Source organism: Lepidothrix coronata, unplaced genomic scaffold (assembly GCF_001604755.1).
Source record: "Lepidothrix coronata isolate B3197 unplaced genomic scaffold, Lepidothrix_coronata-1.0 Scaffold58, whole genome shotgun sequence".
NCBI classification, from domain to species: Eukaryota; Metazoa; Chordata; class Aves; order Passeriformes; family Pipridae; genus Lepidothrix; species Lepidothrix coronata.
Window position 1 is genome coordinate 1114759 of NW_016690238.1, and position 24505 is coordinate 1139263.

At 50.7% G+C, this 24505-nt stretch overlaps 1 protein-coding gene and 1 long non-coding RNA gene across 19 annotated transcripts in view; both read left to right on the top strand.

Annotated features, from left to right (window-relative positions):
• LOC108498400 overlaps positions 1-23436 on the top strand; it is a 27820-nt gene extending 4384 nt beyond the window's left edge. For 3 of the 9 annotated variants that reach the window (XR_001875159.1, XR_001875161.1, XR_001875163.1), the window contains exons 4-11: positions 350-1217; positions 2686-2832; positions 3628-3712; positions 7446-7608; positions 8550-8711; positions 14406-14495; positions 17219-17968; positions 22064-23436. This is a non-coding gene — a long non-coding RNA (uncharacterized LOC108498400). The remainder of the gene's footprint in view (positions 1-349; positions 1218-2685; positions 2833-3627; positions 3713-7445; positions 7609-8549; positions 8712-14405; positions 14496-17218; positions 17969-22063) is intronic. The other 6 variants (XR_001875167.1, XR_001875164.1, XR_001875165.1 and 3 more) reach the window with 6 other exon arrangements.
• A 410-nt stretch (positions 23437-23846) lies between these two features.
• The window catches only part of NEO1 (neogenin 1), a 170899-nt gene continuing 170240 nt past the window's right edge, over positions 23847-24505 (top strand). For all 10 annotated transcript variants that reach the window (XM_017816787.1, XM_017816783.1, XM_017816792.1 and 7 more), the window contains exon 1: positions 23847-23967. In XM_017816787.1, the coding sequence (XP_017672276.1) occupies positions 23862-23967 (106 nt within the window). In that variant the 5' untranslated portion in view covers positions 23847-23861. The remainder of the gene's footprint in view (positions 23968-24505) is intronic.

A 24505-nucleotide genomic window follows, 5' to 3' on the forward strand; every position in this document is an offset into this window, starting at 1 on the left:
TTTCCAAATGTTTCTGACGTTTCTCACAGGGTAATAATCTATTAATGTCACAGACAAGGATTCTGCTGACTTCAGTTTGGCTTCTGTTTCCCATTGGATGGGCTCCTCTCTTTATGGGGGAATGCCTCCAGCCAAAAAGAGAGGAAAAAAAACCCCAGCCCTGAGCTAAGTGAAACCAGGCCCGAAGGGAAGCGCGTTGCAGCCGCGTTGCCTCTCGCTGGCTTCTGTTCTGTGCTTGGGGATGTGCCAGACTCCAGTGCCTCCATGCTTTTGATTCCTGTTTATCCCCGGCAACATGATTGTCTATAATTATATATAATCTCCCCCTTGTTTACTCTTCTTCCTCCAGGTCTGAGCACAAGCTCGATGGCAACTCTCAGCTCCGTCTGCCGGGGCTGCAGCTCCAACGCTCCTCACCATCCTCCACCTTCTCCTCCAAAGTAACAAAGCCATTGGATTTCCTCCCACCCCTTCCCGCACTCCCCCTCCCCCTCGCTGGCACCGGGGTTATTTATACAGAATGTGGAAACAATTTGCAGGAAAGTGAACAATGTAAGCGGGAGTGAGGGAAGGGAGACAAGTTTGTTGTGCACACTGAGAGCCCCAGTGGTGAAACGCTGCTTTTTGGGGGGCTGAGAGAACAGACTGTTTTCCTTTTTTCCTTCTCCTCTCTTTCACCATCTCCCTCAGCTCTTTCCATCTTGCCAGAGTTGGGTCCAAACCAGAGCAACCAGATCTGAGTGCATGTTTTGGAGGAGGTTCAGGTTGGATCCCTCCCTGCATCCCAGCCCCGTGAGGCGGTGTCTGTGTACTTAATCCTCTCCAAGGTTCTGCTCTCCATCGTTGCTGCTCCTGGATTAGCATTAATGAGGAGCATGTGTGCTCAGAGGTCCCGCTCCAGGCCCCCAGAGCTGCAGCACTGGGTTTAAACACAGCTACTCCGAGGAACAGTTCAGCTGAAACAGAACCATTCCTGGGAGTGAACGAGGCAGGAACTTTTTGCAAAGTCTAATTTCGGTCTTTCTCCCCTCACCCACTGAGCATTATGTTTTCAGGACATCCCAGCACCTTGCTGGCTCCACTGTGACTGTCTGGGAATCAGGGAGTTTACCTGAGTTCTGCTGGGGCTGAGGAAGCTGAACCAGCACTGACTCGGCACTCAGAGCAGATCTGGGATCTTCAGCTGGCACTCTGCACCATGAAGTCCTCACAAAGAGGTAATCCCAACCCACACACCATTTGGGGAAGGGACATTGGTGTTGCAGAGCCAAGGGAGTGTTATCCCGGGTTGTTGGGGCAGAGCAGCTGCCTTGGCCACAGTGGGTGCCTCAGCCACTCCTCCCCTCCCAGGAGATGCAGCCTCCCTTCCCAACAGCCTCCAGACTTGGGATGGGATCTGTGCAGTTGTGCTGAGCTGGTAGGGCAGGGCCAGGGAGTTGCCAAGTGGGACAGCAGTTCCTCCCTAAACTGGGCACATTCCTGGCTGAGAACTGGTGCAGCAGATCCACTGTGATCCGCTGTCAGAGGGACAGGTGGAAGGAACATGTGGAGGGCTTTTCCTCCCTGAGAATCCATCCTTTCCACATTCCAGTTCTTCCTGCTCCTCCTCAGTCATTGTCCACACACAGAGGGTGAAGTTTCTGTGGGTGTTTGTTTGTGACATGCCCCATCTGCGCTCCCACATGGAATGGCAGGGATCTCTGGCCAGGCTGGGCCTCCCAGAGCCCCTGGCACAGCAGAGACCATTCCAAATGCTGCTGCTGCTCCTTTAGCCAGTTCTTGGTTGGAATAACAACTCCAGGTGTGAAAGGCAGAATGAGAGGGAGCAAACACACTTTGGCCACCGATGTTTTGTGATTGGGGCAGTTCGGCTCTTTGGGCTCTTTTGATTTTCACTGACTCTGAGAAGGGCCCAGGAACAGCAACAACTTCTGTTTTCTTTCCCCAGCCAGACACCAACACTGCACTGGGAGGCTGCAGCTGGGAGCAGGCAGGACTGGGATGCAGCAGTGCAGGGCTGGGGCCCGACAGAGCCGTGGGGATCCCGGTTCCCACTCCAGCCACACCATGTCCGTGATCCACAACCTGTCTGCTTCCCACTGCCTGGCAGGAGCCTGGCAGTGTCTGCAGCCTGCCCAGACATGTTGCACACTGTGCTTGGCTGTCTGGCAAAGAGCTGGGATACGGAGAGTGCTTTGAATCCATCAGCCTCTGGAGAGAGAAGCCTCCCCAGTGCCTCTGGCAGCCCTTGCAGGCCCAGGCTGTGAGGACAGCACCTCTGGGTTGCAGGGCAATCTCTGGGCACCCCACTGAAGGCCTCAGGGCATGCAGACATTCCCAATCTCTTTCTGACTCCCAAGGGTCCTCCCTGACTCCTGGAAAAATGTAGCCTTGAGTTAAACTGTGTGGAGAGCTCGCATGAGCAGCACAGGTTTGGGCAAAGTGGAGGCTTGTAGCTCCTGTAGAGACCTTAAACTGCAGAGACCAGAGGGATCATGGTAATTTCAGGGAAGCTTGGTAATTTCAAGAATGCTTGTGCTTTTTCCCTTCTGGTTCTAAATGTTCAAATTCTCGTGAAAATATGAGAAAAACTGTCCTTGGAATGACTGTGCAGCTGAAAACATCACTGGCTTTTTGGAATTTCCTCTTTCATCTGGTCCTTTTTTTTTTTTTAATTATTTTTAGGGTCTTGAGATGAGAACAGATTTGTATTCCTCTCTTCCTGCTGCTCACTTACCACCCGAAATCCTCGGCTGCTCCTTGCAGTTCCCACCACAACGGCGAGCGATATCCCGGGCGAGCGATATCCCGAGCGGAGCGTTCGAGCTCCAGGTGAGGGGAAGCAACAGCAGCAGATGGGCTTGTAAACAGCAGAGCTCTGGCTCTGCCACAGAGGCCCTGTTGGAGCGGGGAGGAGCAGGATGGTCGGTAAACACGGAGCCGTTTTCATTGTCTGGGCTGCAATGTGTCCGTGTGGGGAGGGGAGGGCGGCGCCGGCACAGCGGCCCTCGAGTCCTGGCACAGTCGGCCATTCCCAGCGCGACCCGCTCGTGTTGGAACTTGCAGCAGATTGGAGAAGACAGGAAAGCGGGGTACGTTTTCCAGCATCAGGGAATTTGTGGGTGATGAAAACAAGATTTCTAGCAGCCCTTTTGCGCTAGTCTTGGTTTCTACAGAGGTATCCTATGGTTTTCCTGCCCTTCTTCCCTCCCCTTGAATTCCTTCTGAAACTGTCAGTCAGTCGGAGTTGGGAGTAACTTCACTGATAGAAAATTCCCACGAATCACCCGAAAGTTTGCAGCTGGATGGAGGAAAAAGAAAGCCAGAGTAGAGTCCCCACTGGTGGGAGAAAAAAAGGCAGACTAAGGAGGCTCAGTTCCAGAATTTATTGAGCCCAGAGGGATTTCTAGAGACCACGTGGTGTCAGGTGCAGAAGAAATGAAGGATGATAACCAGCGTGGAAGAGCGGAGCAGCCCAGAACTCCCACAGCCCAGCCGAGCTCCAGAAATGTTGGAGAGGCTTCAACAGCACTTTAATGTGAAGCTGCTGGCCAAGAGCAGCCCCTCCACCTTGTTCTGTCAAGAAAAGGTCCTGATTCATGTCATGTGTGTTCTTTCCCTGGATAGGGAGACTCTGCAGATCCTGTGGAGTGCAGGAGTCACGGAGAACAGAGACCGATGAAAGATGGCTCCAGGCTGGGATTTTGGAGAGGTTTGTGCTTGATCCAGGGTTGAAGGGTTGGTGTTTCTATTTTTTTTTTGAGATTGGGAGAGGAGAGGTTACTGAGTCCTTGAGTCTTAATGTAAAATGATTAGAATCTGGAACAGATTCCAAAATAGACATTTAGGGACAACTAAATGCACAAAGCAGCTTGGATACCTATCACTGGAGTTCATCCAGTCCTGGATAAAGCCTCTGAAATAGGCAGTGCTTTAACAAAGTACGTATGTCTGGGGACTCAAAATACAAGGAAAAATTATGAGCGGAAGAGATAACACTTTCTCCATTTCTTAGAAAGGGAGAAAATGCCAAAAAGTTATTAATTTTATTCCCGAGACTCTCTCAGCTGGACAAAGATCCAAGGTTAAGGTGATCCCCATAACCTGACACTTGCAGAACAAGTGGGCTCACTGCATCCTGACATGAGCAGTTCTGGCATTTCTAGGGAGATCTCTTATCCCAAGTAATAACCTCAGAGGTTAATTGGAGTCTGGAAATGAGTTTATTTGGTAGGTGGGCTAGAGGGGGTTTAATTATGTGTTCAGATCAGTGTTGCTTCAAGCATTAATTTTGCCTGGGAAAGGAAGGTGTAATGTCAGGAATGACACTTTCACACTGCTTGGACTGGGAGAGAGTGGGGGACTGGTGAGAGCCTGTGGCCTGGATGGCAGATGAAAATGAGCTCTGATTAAAAGCATCTCTTTTGTTTGTTTTGGGCCAAAAATCCCTGGGCTCTGTGTAAGGCCCAGTTCCCTCACTCAGCAGTTTCTGGACAGTCAGGCTGTCAGAGGGAATCTCTCTGAAATACACGTCTGATTTCTTTTTTTGGCCCTATTTCTCTTTTCTGCTTTGTGTGGTATTCTCCTCACAGCTTTCCAGAGCAGAGTTACTCTTCCACTTGTTCCCTTTTGCCTCCTGCTGAGTCAGTTCCTTTATTTTCCACCATAATTTGTACTGTAGTCACTCCCAGAATCTGGGAAATCATCCTCAGAAGTCTCCCTGTCTCCTGAGCTTACTGCCAGCTCTCCCACTAAAGCTTTTAATTCTTTGTTATAAAGAAGAATAAAAGGCCAGGAAAGTGCACCACGACACCCATTCAGGTGCCATTACCCTGTAATTCTTTCAAAACTCCGTGTGCATTAATAGTCACTGGGAAGTGCTGGAGTGGGAAGCCTCTGGACTAAATCAGTGTGAGCACATGAAAGAGAACAAGTCCTGCATGGGGCAGTGGGTTCTGGGCTGGGTTTGATCCCTGACTCACTCTGAGGGCTCAGGGAAATCACTTCCCTCCTCTGAGCACCTGTTTCCACTCCCCCCCTCCGGCTGTGTCCCTGTTTGGACAAGGAGCTCCCTGGGACACAGCACTTCAGGTGTGGAGATGGAGCCTCAGTCAATGGAGCCTGCAAGGAGCAGGGAACACAAACTGGGATGAAAGGTGTGTCCAGGCAGCAGGGCAGGATTCCCAGGCACGGCTGGAACCCTGTGTGCTGGGAGCCATCGCTGCTCCCACTCCTTGGTTTCTCTCCACCAGTTCCAGCTGCAGTGGTGAGGTGAACTGGCACATCCCCAGTTCCACTGGGGAATGGTGTGAAATCATTAAACTCATTTTGCAAACTCCAGCAGTGCCCAATGGGATCATCCATCCTGCCTGGAACTGCCTCACCTCCCCACAGGTGAAAATCTCCTTGTGGCTCCAAGCCTTTCCATCCCCTCCCATCCCACCCTATCTCATCCCACCCCATGCCATGCTGAGCCTGTTCCAATTTGGCAGCAGAACAAGCAAACCCCTTTCCTCCCTCCCCCCGTGTCTGAGGAGGTGCACACACACCCCCTTGGCTTTCCTTGTTCTCTGCAGGCTTTCCCAGAGCCCCTTCCTCCCGTTGTTTGTTCATTCCCTGCACTCCATCCCATCTTTTGCCTTCCTCCCTGGTTGGATACAGCATCTCACTGGTCCTGCTTCACACTCGGAGCAGGGGTATTAGGTGGATTCCCCATAGAGTACAAATTGAATGGAGAGAAGTGGCTGCTTTCCCAGCAATAATTTATCTGATTAAAAAAATACTCCCCAAACTCCCCCTCCTCCCCCGGTCCTAAACCCCCTCCAAAAAGCACATTGGCACTGGGGCTGGTGTTTGAACTGTGTTATTCAAATTGCTGGAAGGGGGATTTAGATGGGAAAATAACTGTCATAGGAGGGTTCTCGGGGGATTTTCCCCAGAGCGTCAGCGCTGAAATTCGGAACATGGGTTGTTGTGTGGAGGAGGCAGAGAGTAAATAATTCTGAGTCAAGTGCCTCCCTGATTTCTGCCTTTGCCCTCATCTAACAAACACCTTGCACAGATACACACATGGTGCTCACACACAGGTTTTCCCATCACACAGGTTCCATGGAGGAGCTGTTAGCAGGAACTCCAAAGCACACCAAGCTGCTCTGCTGCTCCCTGTCTCCTCTCTTTTCTTTGCCTTACCTCAGGCTGATTCCAAATGAAAGAAGGAATATGCTCCCTGAAATGCCTGTCTCCTTGTTTGTCACCTGCACAGGGTTCATTACTTCCAATGCAGCCCAATCCAAGGCTGCTCATTTTCTTCTTCCACCGGAGCCAACATTCCTGTTACAACTGGGGGATGGAAAAGTCACCCCAACATTCCTGTTGTAACTGGGGGATGGAAAAGTCACCCCAACATTCCTGTTGTAACTGGGGGATGGAAAAGTCCCCCGGCCCTTCTCCACCCGCTCTGTGTGTGGGGCTTGGCTGCTGCCTGTGTCTCTGTGGGCGGGAGGCAGGTACTTACATCCCATAGTGCTCCCAGTGTGCCGTGATTTACAACAGGAGCTCCTTCCTGATGCCAAGGGCAGGATTGCTGCTGACATCCAAACCATTCCAGAGCCCTGGCGTGGTCCCAGCTCCAAGGGCTGTTGGCTGATGGACGTTCCTCTGCTCACAGCTGGGTCTGGGCCACTGGGGGAAACGGGAATGGGCCCGTTCTGAGCTTTGCAGCCTCGGAGCATCCTTAAGCCAGTGGCCAGGGCTCAGGTTTCCCTGCTTTTTGACAGGAGTGCTGCTCAGATGAGATCTTTCTCTGCTCCTGGAGGATTTACACTGCCACAAGTCCTCATTTTTTCCAGATGTTTTACCTAATAAATCAAGGAGTCTCATCAGAGGGTTCGGATCCAAAAGCTGTTACCATGACTTCAAAGGCACAGGCTGGAGTGGAAAGAAGCAGAGCAGACATTTTATACCACTCTGTACTCACTGATTTTGAAAATACACTCTGCTTTCAGGAATTTTTTCCTGTGGATACCAAAACTCTACAGTGATTAAATAAAATAGTGCTGTGCTCCTTCAGCAACCTTTCTTTCAAAGGATGGAGCTGCAGGACACAGGGGCTGTGCACGGCTGGCAGGAGCCGGGATGGGGTTGGTCAGGATTGGGGAGCTGAGCTGTGCCAGCCCCTATCCAAAATCAGGGATCGGTAGCTCAGGTCTGAACTCGCTCCATCTTTTCAAGTCAATACTCAGCTGAGTATTTTCTGCCAGTTTAAGGTGGTCTAAGGGATTCTCATGTAAAGGATTCAGATGTTCCTCTTCAGATGTTTGGGAGAGCAAAAGACAATAAGAGTTATGTGGCTGCAAGATGTGACTGTGACTATTCAGACTGGTTTGTTCCTTGATCAAGAATGTAACTTTTTTTTTTTTAATGTAGTGAACCCTTTCTTTTCACAGTGTCTACATGGTGTTGTTTTCTTTCACTGCTCCATTTCTAAAGATAACTGCTCTGTGTTTGGAGAAGCTGTTCTGTCTTTCCAACCCCTCGACAGCATGGGCTGCTGAACAAGAGCATAGTGAAGGAAAGCAGCTGATGAAAGAAAAGCTGTTCCTGTGGTAGGTGAGCAGCAGAGCCAGAGGACTGGCTTTTGGTTCCCTGCTTTCCCAGAGTGCCAGCCTGGCTCCGGCTGCGCTGGTGCTGCCCATCAGAGATGCCCAAGCTGGGCTGTGTTCTGGCAGCAGTGCCAAAGGGAGCTGCTCCTCCTCACCCTCTGCCTTGTCTTCCCCTGGATCCCACTGGATTTGGAATCACAGAATAGTTTGGGTTGGAAGGGACACCTTCCACTATCCCAGGTTGCTCCAAGCCCTGTCCAACCTGGCCTTGGACACTTCCAGGGATGGGGCAGCCACAGCTTTGTCTCATCTGCCTCCTGAGTGTTGTCTGAGCAGGACTGAGGGGATGGTGCCAGGCAGGAACAGGCTGCTGGGGCAGGAGGGAGCATGGCCTGGCTGTGGGGAGCCCCTTTGGCCAGGGAGAGGTGCCCAGGTTGAGTGTTGAGTCTCAAGAGAGGATTTGGGCTGTCTCCTGCAGCAGAGCCATGGAGAGGGAACTGGGGGTACCTGCAGCAGGGGATGCAAGCAGAGACTTTGGCTTGTGCTGTCTGAGGGTTCTGGGATGTAAATAAGTTGTCACTTAGGGGAATTGGTGACTGTAGCTCTTAGAGAGCTGTGAAAACACTGTGCAGCCCCCAGGAAGCACTGTAGTTCTGTAAAACAGACTTGGGATGTGAATTCACTCCTGCTACACTGTAGTTTGTACTTTATGTGTCCCAGGCAGTGGAGCAAGAGACCATTTGGTCTTGCAGCGTGTTTAGCCAGATCTTAAAACATCACCATGGTCGCCCAAGGGGTGGATGTTCCAGAGGAGGGGATGTCCTGCTGCAGCCCCATGGAAGGGAGAGCCAGGGACAGATCCTGTGTTGTAATGGACTGAAAAACCACCTCCTCTAAATATTGACATTCAAATAACTGTCACCACGATACTGTTTGTTCCTGCCACAGGCTTCAGAAAAATTGCTGCTTGTCTTCCCTCCCCCACAACGCTGAATCCCAGCACCCCAGACTGTCGTGACTGCCGGGGATTGGTGACATCTCGAGTGACACGTGTTGGAGCATCAAAACAGAGTGGGAGCAGCACAGCTTGGCTCCAGGAGCCAAAAATAGGTACTATCATTGCTGAGCTGAAGCCTCCCTTCTCCTTCCCCACCCACCCTGCCTCTCTGGCACATGCAGCTCGTAATCATGGTGTTCCCGTCGGCCCAAAGGAAAACCACATTCCTAAAGCAAGCAGGGCGTTAAGTAGTGGCCATGCTTTGGAGGCAGGGAATGTTATGACATGGATCCTAAATTAGTGAGCATCAGTGATGATGATGGTTTGCAGATTTCCCACAGGGAATGGGTGTAGAAAGGAGCACGGCTCATCTGCTGCATTGCCATGTGGAAAAGCACCAGAGACACACCATAAAATAGGGAGTGTGAACTCCTTTCACTGGACAGCTGCTCAAATCCTTGTAATTGAATGACTGAGTGATGAATGTAGCACGTTGGGTTTTTCTCTGGATCCTTCCTCTCCTTTATTCTGTAGCTCTGTGAATCTCAGTCATGCTTTCACCTGGGTTTTTCAGTCTGCTCACTGGAGTATTTGTCTTCTTCTGCTGACCCCCAAAAGCACCATTTCATTAAAAACCTTGACTGTTTGGGAAGGGTGACATTTATTCACAAAGGTAAGGCTCTTTGAAGGTGTCTGCTCCTTTGGTAGTGAGTGATTCAAATTAGTTCCTTTCAGCATTCCTGTCTCACTGCTCCCAAGGCCACACAAAGGAGGAGGGATTTGCAGGGCCGTATAAATCAGGGTTTGTTACAGGGACGTCAAACACAACTGCACCACGGGGTGTTAATGGTGAGCAGGTGAGGAGTCAGAGCAAGTCAGAACCAAGGAACAAAAGCCACAAAGCTCCTGTGTCTGGCTCTTGATGCTTCCCAAAAGTGCAGTGTCTGCACACTCCTGCTCTGTCCTGGGAAAGCTCGGGGTGTTACACTGATCCGTATCACAAAGTTCTCCAGTAATTGGATGAGTAGGTTTGGTGGGAACATCTTTGGTTCTCAATTTCTCCCATCAGGAGAGATCTAAATGAAGTTGTATGAGCACATGTCCAGCCCAGGTCTCTTCCCAACACCCAGCTCACTCTGCTGGATTCGTGCTTGGCAGAGGCAGTGGTGACCAGGCCATTGGACACAGGCTGGATTAAACTTCCACTGGAGTAGAGGAAGAAAACTCCCAATCTTTGTGCAGGCAAATGGGAGTTTCCTCCTTTTCCAGCAATTAAATCCCAGTGCTGACTCCACTGAGTTCCTGAGTGCTGGAATAAGAAGTGATTGGGGGTTTTGATGTGCAGCCTTTGGACAAGGGGCCAGTGCTCGTGCTCTCTCCCTTCCTCAAGTCCCATGAGCATTTCAGGTTTCCAGAGGTTCCCACTTGCTCTTTCCATGCCCTGCTCATCTTTCAGACTCCAGGCTGCAGGATGGACCATGAGTCCTGAAGGCAGGTTTGTGGGCACAGAGTGTGGGGGGATGCCTGGGGGGAGTTTTCTCTCCCAGAATGATCTCACAATCTTTGCAGCTTCCCAAATACCTGTCAGTCCAGGAGTGAAGCTGAGCTCAAACCAAAATGAGGCTGTTAGAGCTTTAAAATGGTCCATGAAACTCCCTTTTACAGGAGGAGTTCAGGGCAGTGGAAGGTTTCAGGGATTGGATGTGGCTCATGAGCCAGGATCTGGGATGACCACGGGTCCCTTGGACAGGCTGCACACACGTGCCTGGGCATGTCCTCGAGCACATACCACTGCGGTTTCTGGACTAGTTTTTGTTATTTCTCAATATTCCCACTAATATTTAATGTATTTCTCTTGGTTGCTGGTAGTTTCAGCAGTGAAAGTGCTGACTCTGATGTCCTTCTGGGACGTGACATTGGCTTGGGACAACCCAACAGTTTTTGTGTGGGCCTCCAAAAAATGTTCTGCCCACTGGTCTCCAATCCCAAGAACATTCCTGGCTTCTCTGGTAATACCCTTAAGCACACCACTGATAGATTTTTGTGTAGATGAATGACCTGACAACTCCAAATATTATTTATTTTCCAGGATTTCTGGGTCACTAGAGTGATGGGTCAGGGAGGACTGAGGTGCAGCTGGATAATGCCAGATCCCAGCCAGCGGGGTTCATGTCTCCCTTCCAAATCAGGCCAAGCACAGCCCTGCTCCTCCTCCTCAGCAAAGGGCCTGTGTTAGGAAGTGGGAGCTGGGAGAAGGGGGAGTGTTGGCTGGATCTCATGGTTGTTCTCTGGAAGGTTTTAATGATCCTTAGCTTCCATAAAGGAAGGCACCTCCTGGAGCTGCAGCCCTGGAGCTCAAGATTCACCTTTCTTAAGCACATTACATCTCTCTGAATCCCAGGGTTAGATGGGATACTGGGGAGAAATCCTTCCCTGTGAGGGTGGGGAGGCCCTGGCACAGGTTGCCCAGAGAAGCTGTGGCTGCCCCATCCCTGGAAGTGTTCAAGGCTGGGTTGGATGGGGCTTGGAGCAACCTGGGAGAGGGGAAGGTGTCCAGGGGATGGAACAGGATGAGCTTAAGGTCCCTTATAACCCAAACCAGTGTGGGATTCTGTGATTTTCTGAATCCTCTCAGTGCCCTCAGGCTACCCCTGTTATCTGATGTCCTCTTTAACCTCTTAGTTACAAAATAGAAACTTTTTTGTGCCGGACCTTCCACGCTGGGTCCTGAAGAGGGATCACTTGTTTAACAGTGACACTGGGAAACACCACAGAAGTATTACTGTTCCCTACTGCAAGAAAGAGGGAGACTTAGGGCTGGATCCAAGCAGACATCTGAAGGGACATTTACACAAAACTTAGTTACCTTAGTCCAAAGTCCTGATCCTGAAAAACCTGCTCTCAGCTTTCCCTGCTGCAGGAGCTGCCTCTGCCAGGCACACTCTCAATTCTGAGCATTTAACTTCTTCTGCCTTCTCAAAGGCACTCGAGGGTATGTCTTCCCAGACAGACCTTTCCTGATGGCAAGACTGGTCTTCTCCCTAAAATAGTTGGATCAAAATGACCTTGGTCTGGTGGAGGAGGGTGGTACCTTCTTCCACTGCCCTGGGGTGCTGGTGGATGCCCTGTGGGTGCAGTGCAGTCCTCAAAGCAAAGTCATGTCTTTTTACCTTTTCTAGAACAGGCCAAATGACCCCCAGGACGTTACCCAGGAAGCATCCTGTGTTCAAGACCAGCCTTGAAACTCCTCCTAAAGCTCCTGTGAGGGTCCTTACCCTGCACCTCTTGGGAACAATGAGGATTTATTTGCATGACTCTTCAGCATCTCCTGCCCAGGGATTTGTGTGTTAACTCTGAGTAGTATCATTACCTCGCTGGAGTTTGGGGCACCAGAGGGTTCCAACCTGCACTGCAAATAGGGCAGCCCCACTGGCATGAACAGAGTCCATCTGGAGTGTAAACAGTCTGGTTTATTAGGGAATTCACCTCCTAGCAGTCACAGGAGTAAGGATGGAGAGGTGTCACTTCAGGTTCCTCTAGAAGGGGATGGGGAGAGCAAAACTACACCCAGCTAAGACTGTAAGCAAAGACTAAACTACCTCTAATTGCAACCAGGGGAAAGACTCGAGCAGAGAGCCTAAAAGTGCTTTACAAAAAGTCTAAAGGAAAAGCTTTTTGTACAAGATTAATCTTTCTGCCTCACTGGGGTCAGCAGTGGGAGTGCAAGGAGAGAATTCAGCACAGTCAGCACCGGTCTGTAAAGATCTATGTCCAGCTTTGCATTTCATCCTGTTTATCTGGGGCTATTAATTAGCTCCTTTCAGTTTTCCTGGGAAGATCTGTGTGTTAGGGCTGCTGAACACTCCTAAAGATCCGTCATTGATTGCTTGGGCAGCTAAATCAGGTCGACAGTTCACTACTCAGAGGTGTCTTAACTTTGCATCCTTTTCTGCTGGGGCAGGAATTCCAGGGATGACTTCAATCTTCTTGTAATGTGCTTGTACTCCTTGCTTCCCTAATTTCATGCCTAGGTATGGCATTTCCATTACAAAGGAGTTGTGTTGGTTGAGCTCTGCAGGTCTGGGTCTTTCAATAGCTGATCAGAGCTTCTGGTCATGTGCTTCTGCTCTTTTCCCTCAGAACAAAACATCAGCTACTCAGATCCTGGGCTATCAAAGCCCCTGGAACAGTTCAAGTGCCAAACAGAGCCCCAACGGCAGCCTGAGGAATGATGTTTCCCAGGGGGGCTGTGGAATATGCACAAACGTATGGTCTGTTTTCCAACGTGCCTGTCAGAGCCCTGCTGGTGCCTCCAGCAGAGAGAAATATTTGGCATAGGCCACTTCCCCCAAACTTTACTGCTTGCAGGAAATAAAAAGTGTTCTTTTCCAACCTATTTATTTGTGTTTGACTGTAATCACAAAGGGTTGTGCTTTTCCCCTTTCTCTGGTGACCCATGAGTGTCCACTGCTGTCAGTTCTGCATTTCCTCTTATCTTTCACAGAGCTGGGAGCCTTTTCACCCCTTCCACTGGTGTCAGCTGTACTCCATGTAAAAATTCCATATGGGAGATGAGCTTTAAGGTGGGTGTGCTCCATTCAGGTTTACTCAGCACCGTGGGCAGCCTTCCCTATTTTTTGTTTTTAAATCCACATTCTCTTGTTCAGGTGCCTGGGGAAGGTGTTCTGATGTGAGCAAGGCCTTCCAACACAACTATATGTGCTGCTGACTTTCCAGACCATCCCTTTTGCTGCCTGTGTTTCCCCATACATTTAACAAGGGATCCCTCTGGTCAGAGGGAAGGTCCCCAGTGTAGGGGCTGACTCAGAGCTGTGCCACTGCTCAGTTCCAAAAGTCTGCAGGTAGCTTTTGGGGGAGTGTTAATTAAGTTCCTAGCAGTGCATAAGTTGGTGCTCAACTTTAATTAATTAATGTCCATTTATCTTTCAGGCTGTGGTTTGTACCCTCCTGCTGCAGTGTCACCCCACCCTCCCCAGGCCCATGAAATCCAGACAGGGAATGTCCACACTGGAGCTGTGTTGGCATTCCCATGTTCTTGATCACAGAATCGTGGAATCCCAGAACTGTTTGGGTTGGAAAGGACCTTAAGGCTCATCCAGTCCCACCCCCTGCCATGGGCAGGGACACCTTCCCTGGAGCCCAGGTTGCTCCAAGCCCCGTCCAACCCAGCCTTGGACACTTCCAGGGATGGGGCAGCCAAAGCTTCTCTGGGCAACCTGTGCCAGGGCCTCCCCACCCTCACAGGGAAGAATTTCTTCCCAATATCCCATCTATCCCTTCACTCCTTTAATTTGGTGTCAGTTTTAGGTGAAGTGCAAGATTTCTTGGCTTTGTCACATCTGACAGGGTTGGCATCACTCACCTGCCTCGATGGAAAATTAGTAAAACCTTTCATGTGTCAGAACTGCCTGTAGCCAGGAACAGGAACAACTTCATCTTTCTGGTGTGGAAATTGCTCACAGTAAGGGATCTGTCCTGCTCCATGTCCGAGTTCCCACTGCTCCCTGTGCACAGCGGGTGCTTCTGCAGGGGGGTTCTGGAGGCTCCACACCCCGTGGGCTGCTGCATTTGCCTGAAATTGGATGCAATTAAAAAACAAAAAAGTGAATAAGAGAACAGTAGTGTTTTTGAGGTATGTCTTTCAGTGGTAGTGTTTCACAGCTTTCTTTCCAAGCTAAGTATAGTCCATGAGCGAAAACACACATTGACAGCAGTAGTAGCAGTAAACATGAAAGAAACGTCAGTGATACTATTGCTTGTCTTCCCTTATGCTGCCTTGTCCAAAGGCAGTGCTTCCCAGAATGTCCTGGCAGCCTGAGAAGTGGTGGACACCGCAATGACACCCCAGAGGAGCAGCTGAGTGCTACTGATTGCTGGTGAGTGGGTGGGAGGTCAACAGGAAAACACCAGACTCCCGTCTGAAAGGACAAACCCAACAGATCCTGGAGCAGCCATCAGCCTGAAGGAGGGGTTAGAGGCAGATTGCAGCCATTTGGGACTGGGAAAACATGAGATTTGTGAGAAATCTATTCTCCCTCTGTCAAACCTCTCTTATTTGTTGCCTGCCTCAAAGGGCTCGTGGCCGAAAAATGCCACTGCTTTGCTTTATAGAATCTAAATGTTCCAATGGCACAGACAGAAACCTTAATCTCTGCTCAGCCCCCACTGTAGGTGTTGGAACACTGAAGGAGGGTCTTTTTGACAAATTGATTTCTGTTGAACACCTACACTTCTGTGCTTTCAGAAATGAAGGGCACTTCTGATAACTTCTCATAGCCCAAACTTCTTTCTCTACCAATCCCCCATTTTCAGCAATGTAAATTTGTTCTGAGCATCTAAATTCCCTCCAGTTTTTGGTAGTGATCTTTTTTAGCTGTTTTCCTTTGAGGATGTGAAGGCACCTTCCTTGTGCAAAAAATGTCCATTGCCTGTACAGCATGGGAGCATTTTCCTCTGGGATTTCCCTGCCAGCCCGTACCTTCCACTCTGGGAGGAGGAAATGCCATTTCAACCCTTGGTCCTTCTAAGAGCATCCCTCAAAAATGTGTGTTATTGGAGGGGGGCAGGTGGAGCAGCAGCCTGAGCAACATGCACAGTGTGGTGGTCCCTGGTCACTGGGAGGTGGATCAGCACTTTCACCTCTTTTTGGGGCAGAGATGTTCCAACCCCACCAATCCCTGTTGGTGTGAGCTCACAGCCTTTCCTTCCCTGCCCTTCCCTCTGCTCCATTCAGGATCTCTGAGAGCCTTTGTGTCTCACTTGGACACAGAGTCACATTCTGAGCTCTTTGAAGCACATTTCATATTTCTTCGAATCAATAAACTTCACAGGCAGTCGCAGAAATCCCAGGCAGTCAATAAGTCCCGTCAGGCTCCCTCAGGAGTGAAAGCAGAGCACTGTAAGGACATTTCTTAGGGAGCTGCTGTTCAGGCATATTTGTTGTTTCAATTAGTCTGATTTAGGGGCTCAGTCAGGGGCTGCAGCCTGTAGCACTCACACTGTAATTTGATTTCTAAAGCTGCCGTTCAGGTACTAAGGGAGTAAAACTCTGTGGTAAAACCCCAGTGTGACAGCAGCTGTGGAGATCCCAATATGCCTGTCAGGGAGATCCAGGGAGATCCCAGGGTTCACCATCACCTGCATTTCACATCCCACATCCCATCAGAGCCCTCCTGGCTTTGATCACCGGTCCCCTGGGAGGAGCATGGAAAGGTGGGAGAATTTTTTCCAGACCTGTTCCCCTGAAGGGATGTTTAAACAAACAACAAGAAAAGAAAGTCAAATGAATGTGTGTGAGAAGTGCCAGATTGGCAGCTTGAGCGAGTCAAACTTCACCTGTGTGAAGGCTGCCCATGTTTTATGTGCTGGAGCTGTCAGTGCAGCACCATTCCTCGGCACAACACGTGTTCCTTGCTTTTCAAACTGTCCTTGTGTGCCCACGTTGCTCAGTCCTGCAGCTGAGAAGGAGTCAGACGGCACTGATGGAGGTAAGGAGCTGGACTGCTGAGCACTAGGAAGGAATGTTGGCTAATTTGCCCTAGTTTTGGAGATGCTTAAAAATTGCAAGAGGTTAGAAACAATTTAAAAACAAAATATATGCAGAACGAGTCAAGGCGTAGCTCTGCTTTCAAACTAGAAACTGCCTGGAACAAAGCTCGTGTCTCTCCTTAGGAAATGAGGGCTGTGTCCCTGTTGTTGCTCCCTGGGAAGAGGCCTCCATGCTCTCTCTGACAGCTGCATCACCAAGGTCTCATCTGGACTTTCTCAGCACTCCCAGGTGCTGCAGCACAACCTTTCCTGGCAGGAAGGGGCTTTGGCAGGCACAGACCCTGTGGTGAAAGACAAGTCCCTCAGGACTCCAGGGTCTTTCAGGGGCACCTTATGAGCCTGGGAAGTGGAAGCCCCATCTAAACAAGGTCTCGTTATGAAAAGTTTAATTTTACAACTGTTCGAGCTTGTCCCTCTTTCAGATGGCATGGTAAAAATGAAGTATGATATTTCTTCCATGAAAAATCCACTATATTTATAGGAAATTCCTTCCCAGCATTTGAAGGGGTGATGAGGTTTGGAGGAGAATTCCAGTTAGAGGAAGCAGAGCCAAAACTCTGACTTTAAAGGGCTGTCTGAGAGTGCACGAACAAGATCATTCCAGGGACTCTGTTCCTGTCCCAAGCTATTGTCCAATGTCTTTATTCTTTCCTGCTTCTGCAGCTCCTCCTCCCTGTTGTCACTACATCAGAGTTTTGAACTGTTCAATTAGTGGACTAAGGTAATTTTGTTCACATTTGCTATTCTGCCACAAGGTTCTAATACAAATCTGTGCCTCCAGTTCCTGCCATTCAAAGCAGAGGGACACTTCAGCCACTCTTTTCAAACAGGGGCCCCTGGAATCATTATATCTGTATATTCAGTTTTAAACACCCACAGTCGTGCTCTGAGATACAGGCCAAGAGCAAAGGACACTTGTGGGAGTTGTAGGTGTTGACACAACAGTCAAATCTATTTGGTCTCAAGCTTTATGCTTGGACCTGCTCATCTAACTCTGGCTGATCCATTTGTGTCTCACACGGGTAACGTGGCTTTTTCTTTCCATTTCCAGGAGTCCCCAAATGCAGGTGACCAGCCCCCTGACCAGCCCCCAGAGCTGGAGAGGGATGACTGTGTTCCATAGCCCTTGGGAAGGGTGCCTTGGCCTCCTGTCAGTGAGTGCAGGGTGTTTGGGCTGTGTGTGTGTGTGTGTGGGAATGGGGAGCACCTGCCACGTGCCAAGAACAAGGGGAGCGAAGGATTCCCACCATATGATCCCACAGTGAACTTTTGATCCATCAGCTCATCTGATCCACCTGATCCATCAGCTGGGCCTTTCAGGTAACACACAGGAAAGGGCTGTGCTGCTGTTGGTCCTGAGGTTTGTCTGTAAGGTGTGCTGGGCTCTGCATTTTCCAGGCATCCTCTGCTGCTGGTCTAAGGTTGTTTCTTTGGTTTTCCAAACCCAGAGGCAAATGACTGTTTCTTTGTGCTAAGCATCAGTTCTCTTCCTTTTTTTTTATCCTTTCTCCTCTCCATGGTTTTCCTCTCCATTTTGAATTCTCTCAGACTGCTGCAGTCTCACTTCCCTGAGACTTCCCTCCTGGCACAGACACCAGGAGAAAATGTGATGGTGTTTACAGAGCACTGGGACTTGGGAGATGTGAAATGTGGACCTGCTGCTCTACCTCTGGTGACTCACAACACCTTTCTGTGGTTCTGCTTTCCTGTCAGGATAACCTGGACTAAAACCTCTCTGGGGAAAGGATTTGCTTTCCCTGTGCGATCCTACGGTGTCTAATACAACAGGACCCAACCTCAGGTAAGACCTTTAGGCACTCCCATTATATGAATGAGAACAAGATTATTGGTGTCAGTAATTAACATTCTTGTGGGATTGTTGGAAATGCTTTGGGATAAACACCACCTGGAATCCTCGCCTGGCTTATGTGGTTTCTGAGCTGCAGAGGAGGCTGATCCTGTTTGCACGAGAGGCCATGGACCATCTGTCTCCTCTCACTGGATGTGCAAAGTCTTTCAGGCCAAAGATGAGATGCAGTAGCTCAGGGAGACATGGGGACACTTGAAAAGTGAGGGCACATCCTGTGGGGAAGAAGAACGGAGACTCAGCGGTCAGTGTGTCCCCAGTAATGATCTCACCTGAGAACAACACTAATGGCAACCACCAAACCAGAAAAATAGCACCCACAGTGTCACTGAAAACACTGTGAACGCCTGTGGCACAGTGTCACCCCAGGACAGGCTTCCAGAGAGGAATCTCTCCCTGCTTACATGGATGGCAAAAATCCCATTGACTGCAGTGACATCAGGATTTCCCCTTGAGTGTTACCTGGGTTTCTCTCCTTCTGGAGAGAAGAGCCATATCCCACATCATTATGCACATCCTAATAACAAATAGATAATTATTTTCCTTTAAACTGTGGATTGGATTCCAGTAAACCCTGCATTTTGGATTCTAGGTTCCCCCTATCTAGCTCTGCAATCCCTAAATAAACAAACATTGGATTAGACCTCAGCAGCTCCCTCCCTCAGACACGGAAGGCTTTAAAAGCATTTCACACCAACTGCCCTGCTCCTGTTTCAGGGATTCAGGGAGCTCCATCTCCCTCTCAAACTTCCCAGGGAGCTCACCTCAGTGATTGGAAGGTCTGCCTCCACTTGTGACCCTCTCTGACTCCAGCGAGGAGCTGGAATTGCTGTTGACATCAGGAATGACAGAAGTACGTGCTGGGGTTGGAGGGTTTCTGGCACATGGCCTGCTAACCCAGAATTTGCTCGGCAAAGTCCGGAGGGTGACTTTTAACCTCAGAGCAGTTTGCAAAACCACATCTGTGACCAATAAATGTGAAAAATAAATGAAAAAAAATAAATCTAGCCCCTACTGAATGATGAAAGCCAGCACACCTCGCTGGGCACTGGTGCTGGAGTCAGTGTGGAGATCTATACAGGAATAATTGAACAGGTCATCGTTGCCAGGAGTTGTCCGTGGATGGAGCTGATGCCTCACACATGGGGGAGGCAGCACAGCAGGTTAAACTAAGGGATCTCATAGCTCTAAGTCTTAAACTTAATGAAGCACATCTTTATTTGTGCTGCAGCCCCTTCTTCTCCCCAAATTGCCTTAACTAGCTGCTAGAGGATGCCCAGTAATGGAAAATTCTCTGGATGACAATAAATTGGTGTAACGACTCAGTGTCACCTCACATCCTGCTAAGCAATAGAGAAATCACGGTGAGAAAAACAGGCACAGCCAGAGTGGCACTGAACAGTGGAATCCTAATTCCACCACCCTTCTTGTGGGCCACAGATAACCCAGTGCAATTTACAGCCGCTCTGAAGCGGCTCCAAGTCTCAGCAGGAGTCGGGAAGGCTCAGTGTAGCCTGGGGACTGAGGAGTCACGGAAGATCAGGGGAGTTGTTGTTCCATAACCTTGCCTCTGCACCAAAACCAGTGGGCTGGTCTGGAATGGGAAGCACTCCAAGCAAAACACGACGTTTTAATCACTGAAATGAAGGTCCTCCTCTGGATCCCTCTCTGGAGAACTGTCTGTCTCTGATGATCACGCACAGACTGCCAAAGAAGGTAAATTCTGGATTTAAATCTGTACATCACCAGTGTGAGTGACACCAGTAAATCTGGGCTGTAAGGCTGAGATATCTCCAAGAAGAGAGAAACACTTTTTCCACTTAAATGTCTGAGGTAGAAGAAGTAAATATATTGTCTCCTACTACTGAAGGGCGAGGAAATCATTTATACACATCTGTTACACCTTTGCAGCCTAACAGTGGTGGTTTTTTCAATTCAAGAGTCCAAAAGTTTAGAATTACCAACATTAAGGTGGCCTGTGCGACTGTAATTTGTCCCTTTTGTGCATTTGCATTATGATCCAGTATTTAATTGTGATTAGATCACACGCTGTTCTTTCAACAGGTTACCGGCCTCGCTCGTTCTACAGAATAGACTGTGCTCACCAAGCAATAACTTTATTTTCTCCTCGCTGTTCACTGTGTGGCCTGTGCTTTATTTACAGCACACTATTCAAATATTGTTCTGAAGACAGATTTATTCATTTCCTCCTGAGCTTTTTCATGGGACTCATCACTATGGTATCCAAGTGCTTCACAAACTCTAATTCATTTTCCCAACGCTGGAGTGAGAACTGGTGTTGCCCTTATTTTACAGACGAGGAACTCGGGCGCACAGACAGAATAATACAAAAATCTCTTTTCATTTTAGAGATCTAATTAGAAATACTCGATGGCCTGATTTTGTCAGAAAATAGAACATGGTGAAGCATCCAATTGAGTCAGAACTTGAATACATTCTCAGCTATTGCAGATTTATCTGCAAGTGCTCTTCACTTCTGCAGATCACGCTTTAAAATGTCAGCCCAGGCACCTGGGCAGTGCTGACTGCACAACTAGTGCAGTGCTGGGCAGGCTCTCTTTAAGGACTGAGGCCCTTTTCTGGAGCAGCAGTCACCCCTTCCCACCCACAGTGCTGTGCTTGCTCACTCCACAGTTCCTCTCAGGGTGCATAACATACCTACATCTGATTTTTACAGCAAATTAAGTGGAAGCTGTTGAGGCACTTGCCTGGGTTCCCTGGCCTTGGTTCAGTATCTGAGCCAGGCTTATCCTTCTGCACTGGCTGCCTTTATCCCGGTGTTTGATAACTGGGGAGTGTGTTCCTTTGCAGCCTGACTACTGTTGTTTTAATAAATATGTATGTCTTTTCAATCTAGAGATACCCTTAGAAAGCCCAGCAATTTAATCCTGTGCTGACAGGGATGCAGGCCATCAGCAGTGTGGAAACACTCCCTGTATGAGGGATGTAGTGGTTGGCGCACGCTCCAGCACTCACGGAACGAGGAACGTTCTCAGTGTGTGTCAGACACCTGCTGCCAACAGTTTTCCAGTTGGTCTTCGTTCCCATTCCTAAATTCTCACCTTTCTGCTCTGCCTCCCTCCCTCAGTCTCTGTCACTCCCATTCTTGCATCACTGCCCCTAGTGAATTCTCTCTTCCCGTTGTCCCTGCTGCATCCCACACCCAAACTCGGGGTCCTCCTCCCTCATCCCACTGCAGCTCTCCCATCCAGTCCCTGTGCCCAGCAAGTTCTTCCTCAGACCCAGGCTGTATGGACAGCCCTGGGTACCCCTAAAGCTGCATGTTCCTCCTCCTGGAAATTCTCTCCTGTTCCTACTCTGTTTTTAATTCTTCTCCCAACAGCCTGGCTTCCAGACTCTTCCTTATGAGCTTTGCTTTATCCCTCCCTCCAGGCAGACCTGTTTTTCCTTCCAGCTCCTTGTTCCCTTCCACTGCCCTGGAGAACCTGTCTCTCTCCAGACCCTCCGTGCCTGCCAACTTACCTGTCCCAAATCCAGTTCCCGTCTCCACTGTGTGTTACTGAAGGAGCTTCCTGCTCCATGTTTCCCCAGAGGACTGGAAGGACAAGTTCCCTGCTCGCCCTTCCTACCTGCAGCCTTGGCATGGTCCAGAGCAGCAGGGAACTGGAAGTGCAGGTCCAGCTCTGACTCCCACAGCCCTGGGCTGAGATGAGGATGGAACTGCAGGGCAACGGAAGCACTGGGAAGCCTCCACAGAGCACCAGTGGGATTTTCAGGGGGTTTTTCACTGTGGGGCTTGAAGGAACACCTCGGACAAGGTGACTGTTCTCGTCTACAAATTCGACAATCCCTGACAGAAAGAACAAAAGGGGAAAAGTTTATAATTTAACCTGAGATACGAACATCAGATGCTTAAATTTCAGCACAGCGGTTGCTCTGGCCCTATTAAATGCGACTGAGGGTAGGATTTTATGATGGGAATTCCTAACCAGCTTAATAGAAGTTACACTACCAGTCCTGCCTTTTAATCACTGCTTCCATTTTCAGGATGAATTGCAGCTGGTTGCTGGTAATCCTTGTGGCATATCAGATAGCAGCGTAACTCGGCAAGGGTAAGGTGGAGAAACCCAAACATCCTTCTGAGGAGGTAATTATTCCATTGTGAAAATGCTCCGGGATATTTTTAGTGGCCAAACCCCCTGTTTCCTGACAGAAACATAAAATAATGAAGCAAGTTTCACAAGGAGAAACACTTCAGACACCTGTACCAGCCGGTGCTTTGCAGTCACGTCGGTGTTTAATTCGCCGCGCGCATCCCCGTGTCCCTGTGCACGGCCAGACCCACACCTGGCTTTGGGGCACTGTGGGCTGTGCCAGCGCCGCCTTGCAGAGAACCCTCTCCACCAACAAATCTGCAAATCCCGCTGGATCAGGGGTAATTTCACGGGAATATAGAGCTGCCTGCAACAAGAGGGACACCCTCGCCGCACGCACCGAGGTTATCGAGGGAAACTTTCCTTAGCAGGAGTCATACACCCGGTGTAAAAGCCTGGATTTTTTGGGGAACAGATGATTTAAAACTAGTTTTAGAACATTTTGCAACACGTTTTTGTGGGGATGTACCCTCGTTTCATGTCCCGCAGTGCCCCAGGGGTCCGGTTATCTCCGGGTTACCTCGAGCACTGGTCCTACATAATTTATGTCCTGAAAGAGACGATTCAATTAGTCAATAATAAAATGAGCAAGGACAGCGTGTGCGTTGTAAAAATATAATTTAGTGGGCAACAAGCTGAGATGGAAAAATATAAGGGTACACTCCATATGATTAATGAAGGAGGAATGTATATTTATAGCTCTTATTGTGTCCTTTGTAAGCAGAAGGATCCGACAGTAGGACTGGAACCGGCTGGTAACGATGTGGCATTCCAATGATTGGGATTTAAATGGCAAATGCTGTATAAAACTAATTACCCCCAGGAGGATGAAAATACATTTCATTTGCCTTTTCGGAGCATGTTTGGCCTTTTCTTCGTTTATTTACGCTCGAAAAACACGTTTATTAGGAGGGGCGACATCCCAGACGGAGCAGCGGAGTTACCCCCCCAAGAAAACAAGTTTCCACAAGTTATTTTTACACATTTAGCGCGATTTTGGTTTCCTCGGTCGTAGTGGATTGCGCTTCCCAGCAGCACACGGCGTAGGGAGTTCTCGCTTCCCACATCCTCGGGCTCGGCACACAGCGAGGATACCCGGATTGGTGCCGGTTTGCTTTCCCCTGTTTTCACACGCGAAACACACACAGGTCCCGCAGCCACGCCGGGGCTGGTCCCGGAGAGGGGAAAACACAGATTTACGGCGTTAAACCCCGGGAACTTTCGTGCCCCGATCGCTTGAAGGGGAAAGGGGGGAGCCCCGACGGTGCCCCTGAGGGGAGGGCGGCGGCCCCGCCCCCGCGCGCGCGCAGGCGCCGTGGCGCGCGCTGGGAGGGGGCCGGGCGCGCGCACACCTGGCGCGGGGGTCGGGGGCGGGAGGGGGAGGCGCGCGCGCGCATGCGCGCGGCGAGGGGCGGGCGGGAGGCGGCGCGCGCCCCGCGGGGTCCGTGTGAGGGAGGGAGGGAGAGAGGGGAGGGAGCGGCGGAGCCCGGCCCGCGATGGAGTGAGGGAGGGAGGGAGAGAGGGAGGGGGAGAGAGAGCGCGGCCGCTCCGCCCGCCCGCCCGCCGCTCTCCCGCCGCCGCCGCCTCCGCGGGGCTCAGCCCGCCCGGCAGCGAAGGAAGGCAGGAGGAGCCCCCCGGGGGAGGGGCTGGCGCTGGGTGCAGCCCGGCTGCCGGGCGCGGGCAGCGGAGCGATGGCGGCGCGGAGAGCCCGGCGGCTCCTCGGCTCCCTCTGCATCGCCCTTCTCCTGGCGCAGCCCGCGCCCGCCGCGCGGAGCGGCTCCCGGAGCCTCCTCACGGGTAAGCGCGGGGGACACCCCGGCGGCGGCGGGCGCGGACGGTCCGGGGCCGGGGGCGGCGCGGGGCGGCCCCGGCGGGGCGAGCGGTGTCGCGGGGCTGAGCCCGCTCCGCTCCGCCCGGGCGGGCACCGCCAGGGGCCACTGCGCGCCTCGGGCAGCGCCGGCGGAGCCTCCCCGCGAACAAGGGGCACCTGGAGCCCCGGCTGCGGGCGCTGAAGGCGTCCCCCACCTGTGCGCCCGGCTCCCGGCTCACCCGAGGGCGGGCGGGCACGGGCGGGCTCCGTCCCCGCTCGGGAGCGGTGCTGGAGGCGGCACGGGCTCGGTACCGGCAACCTGTGGGCAGAGGGGAACTTGCCTGGGAACTGCCGCAGTCGCCCAGAAACGAGCGGTCTGGCAGCGTTTCAGCCGCGGTCGTTCTCACACCTTTTACCATTGTTACCTTTAATGATCCGTGATTGAATCCCGGTTCTTTATAGGCTACGGAAAACGCAGTCTGGCCCAGGTGAGGCAGGAGAAGGCTTTCTCTAAAGCCCTTGCAT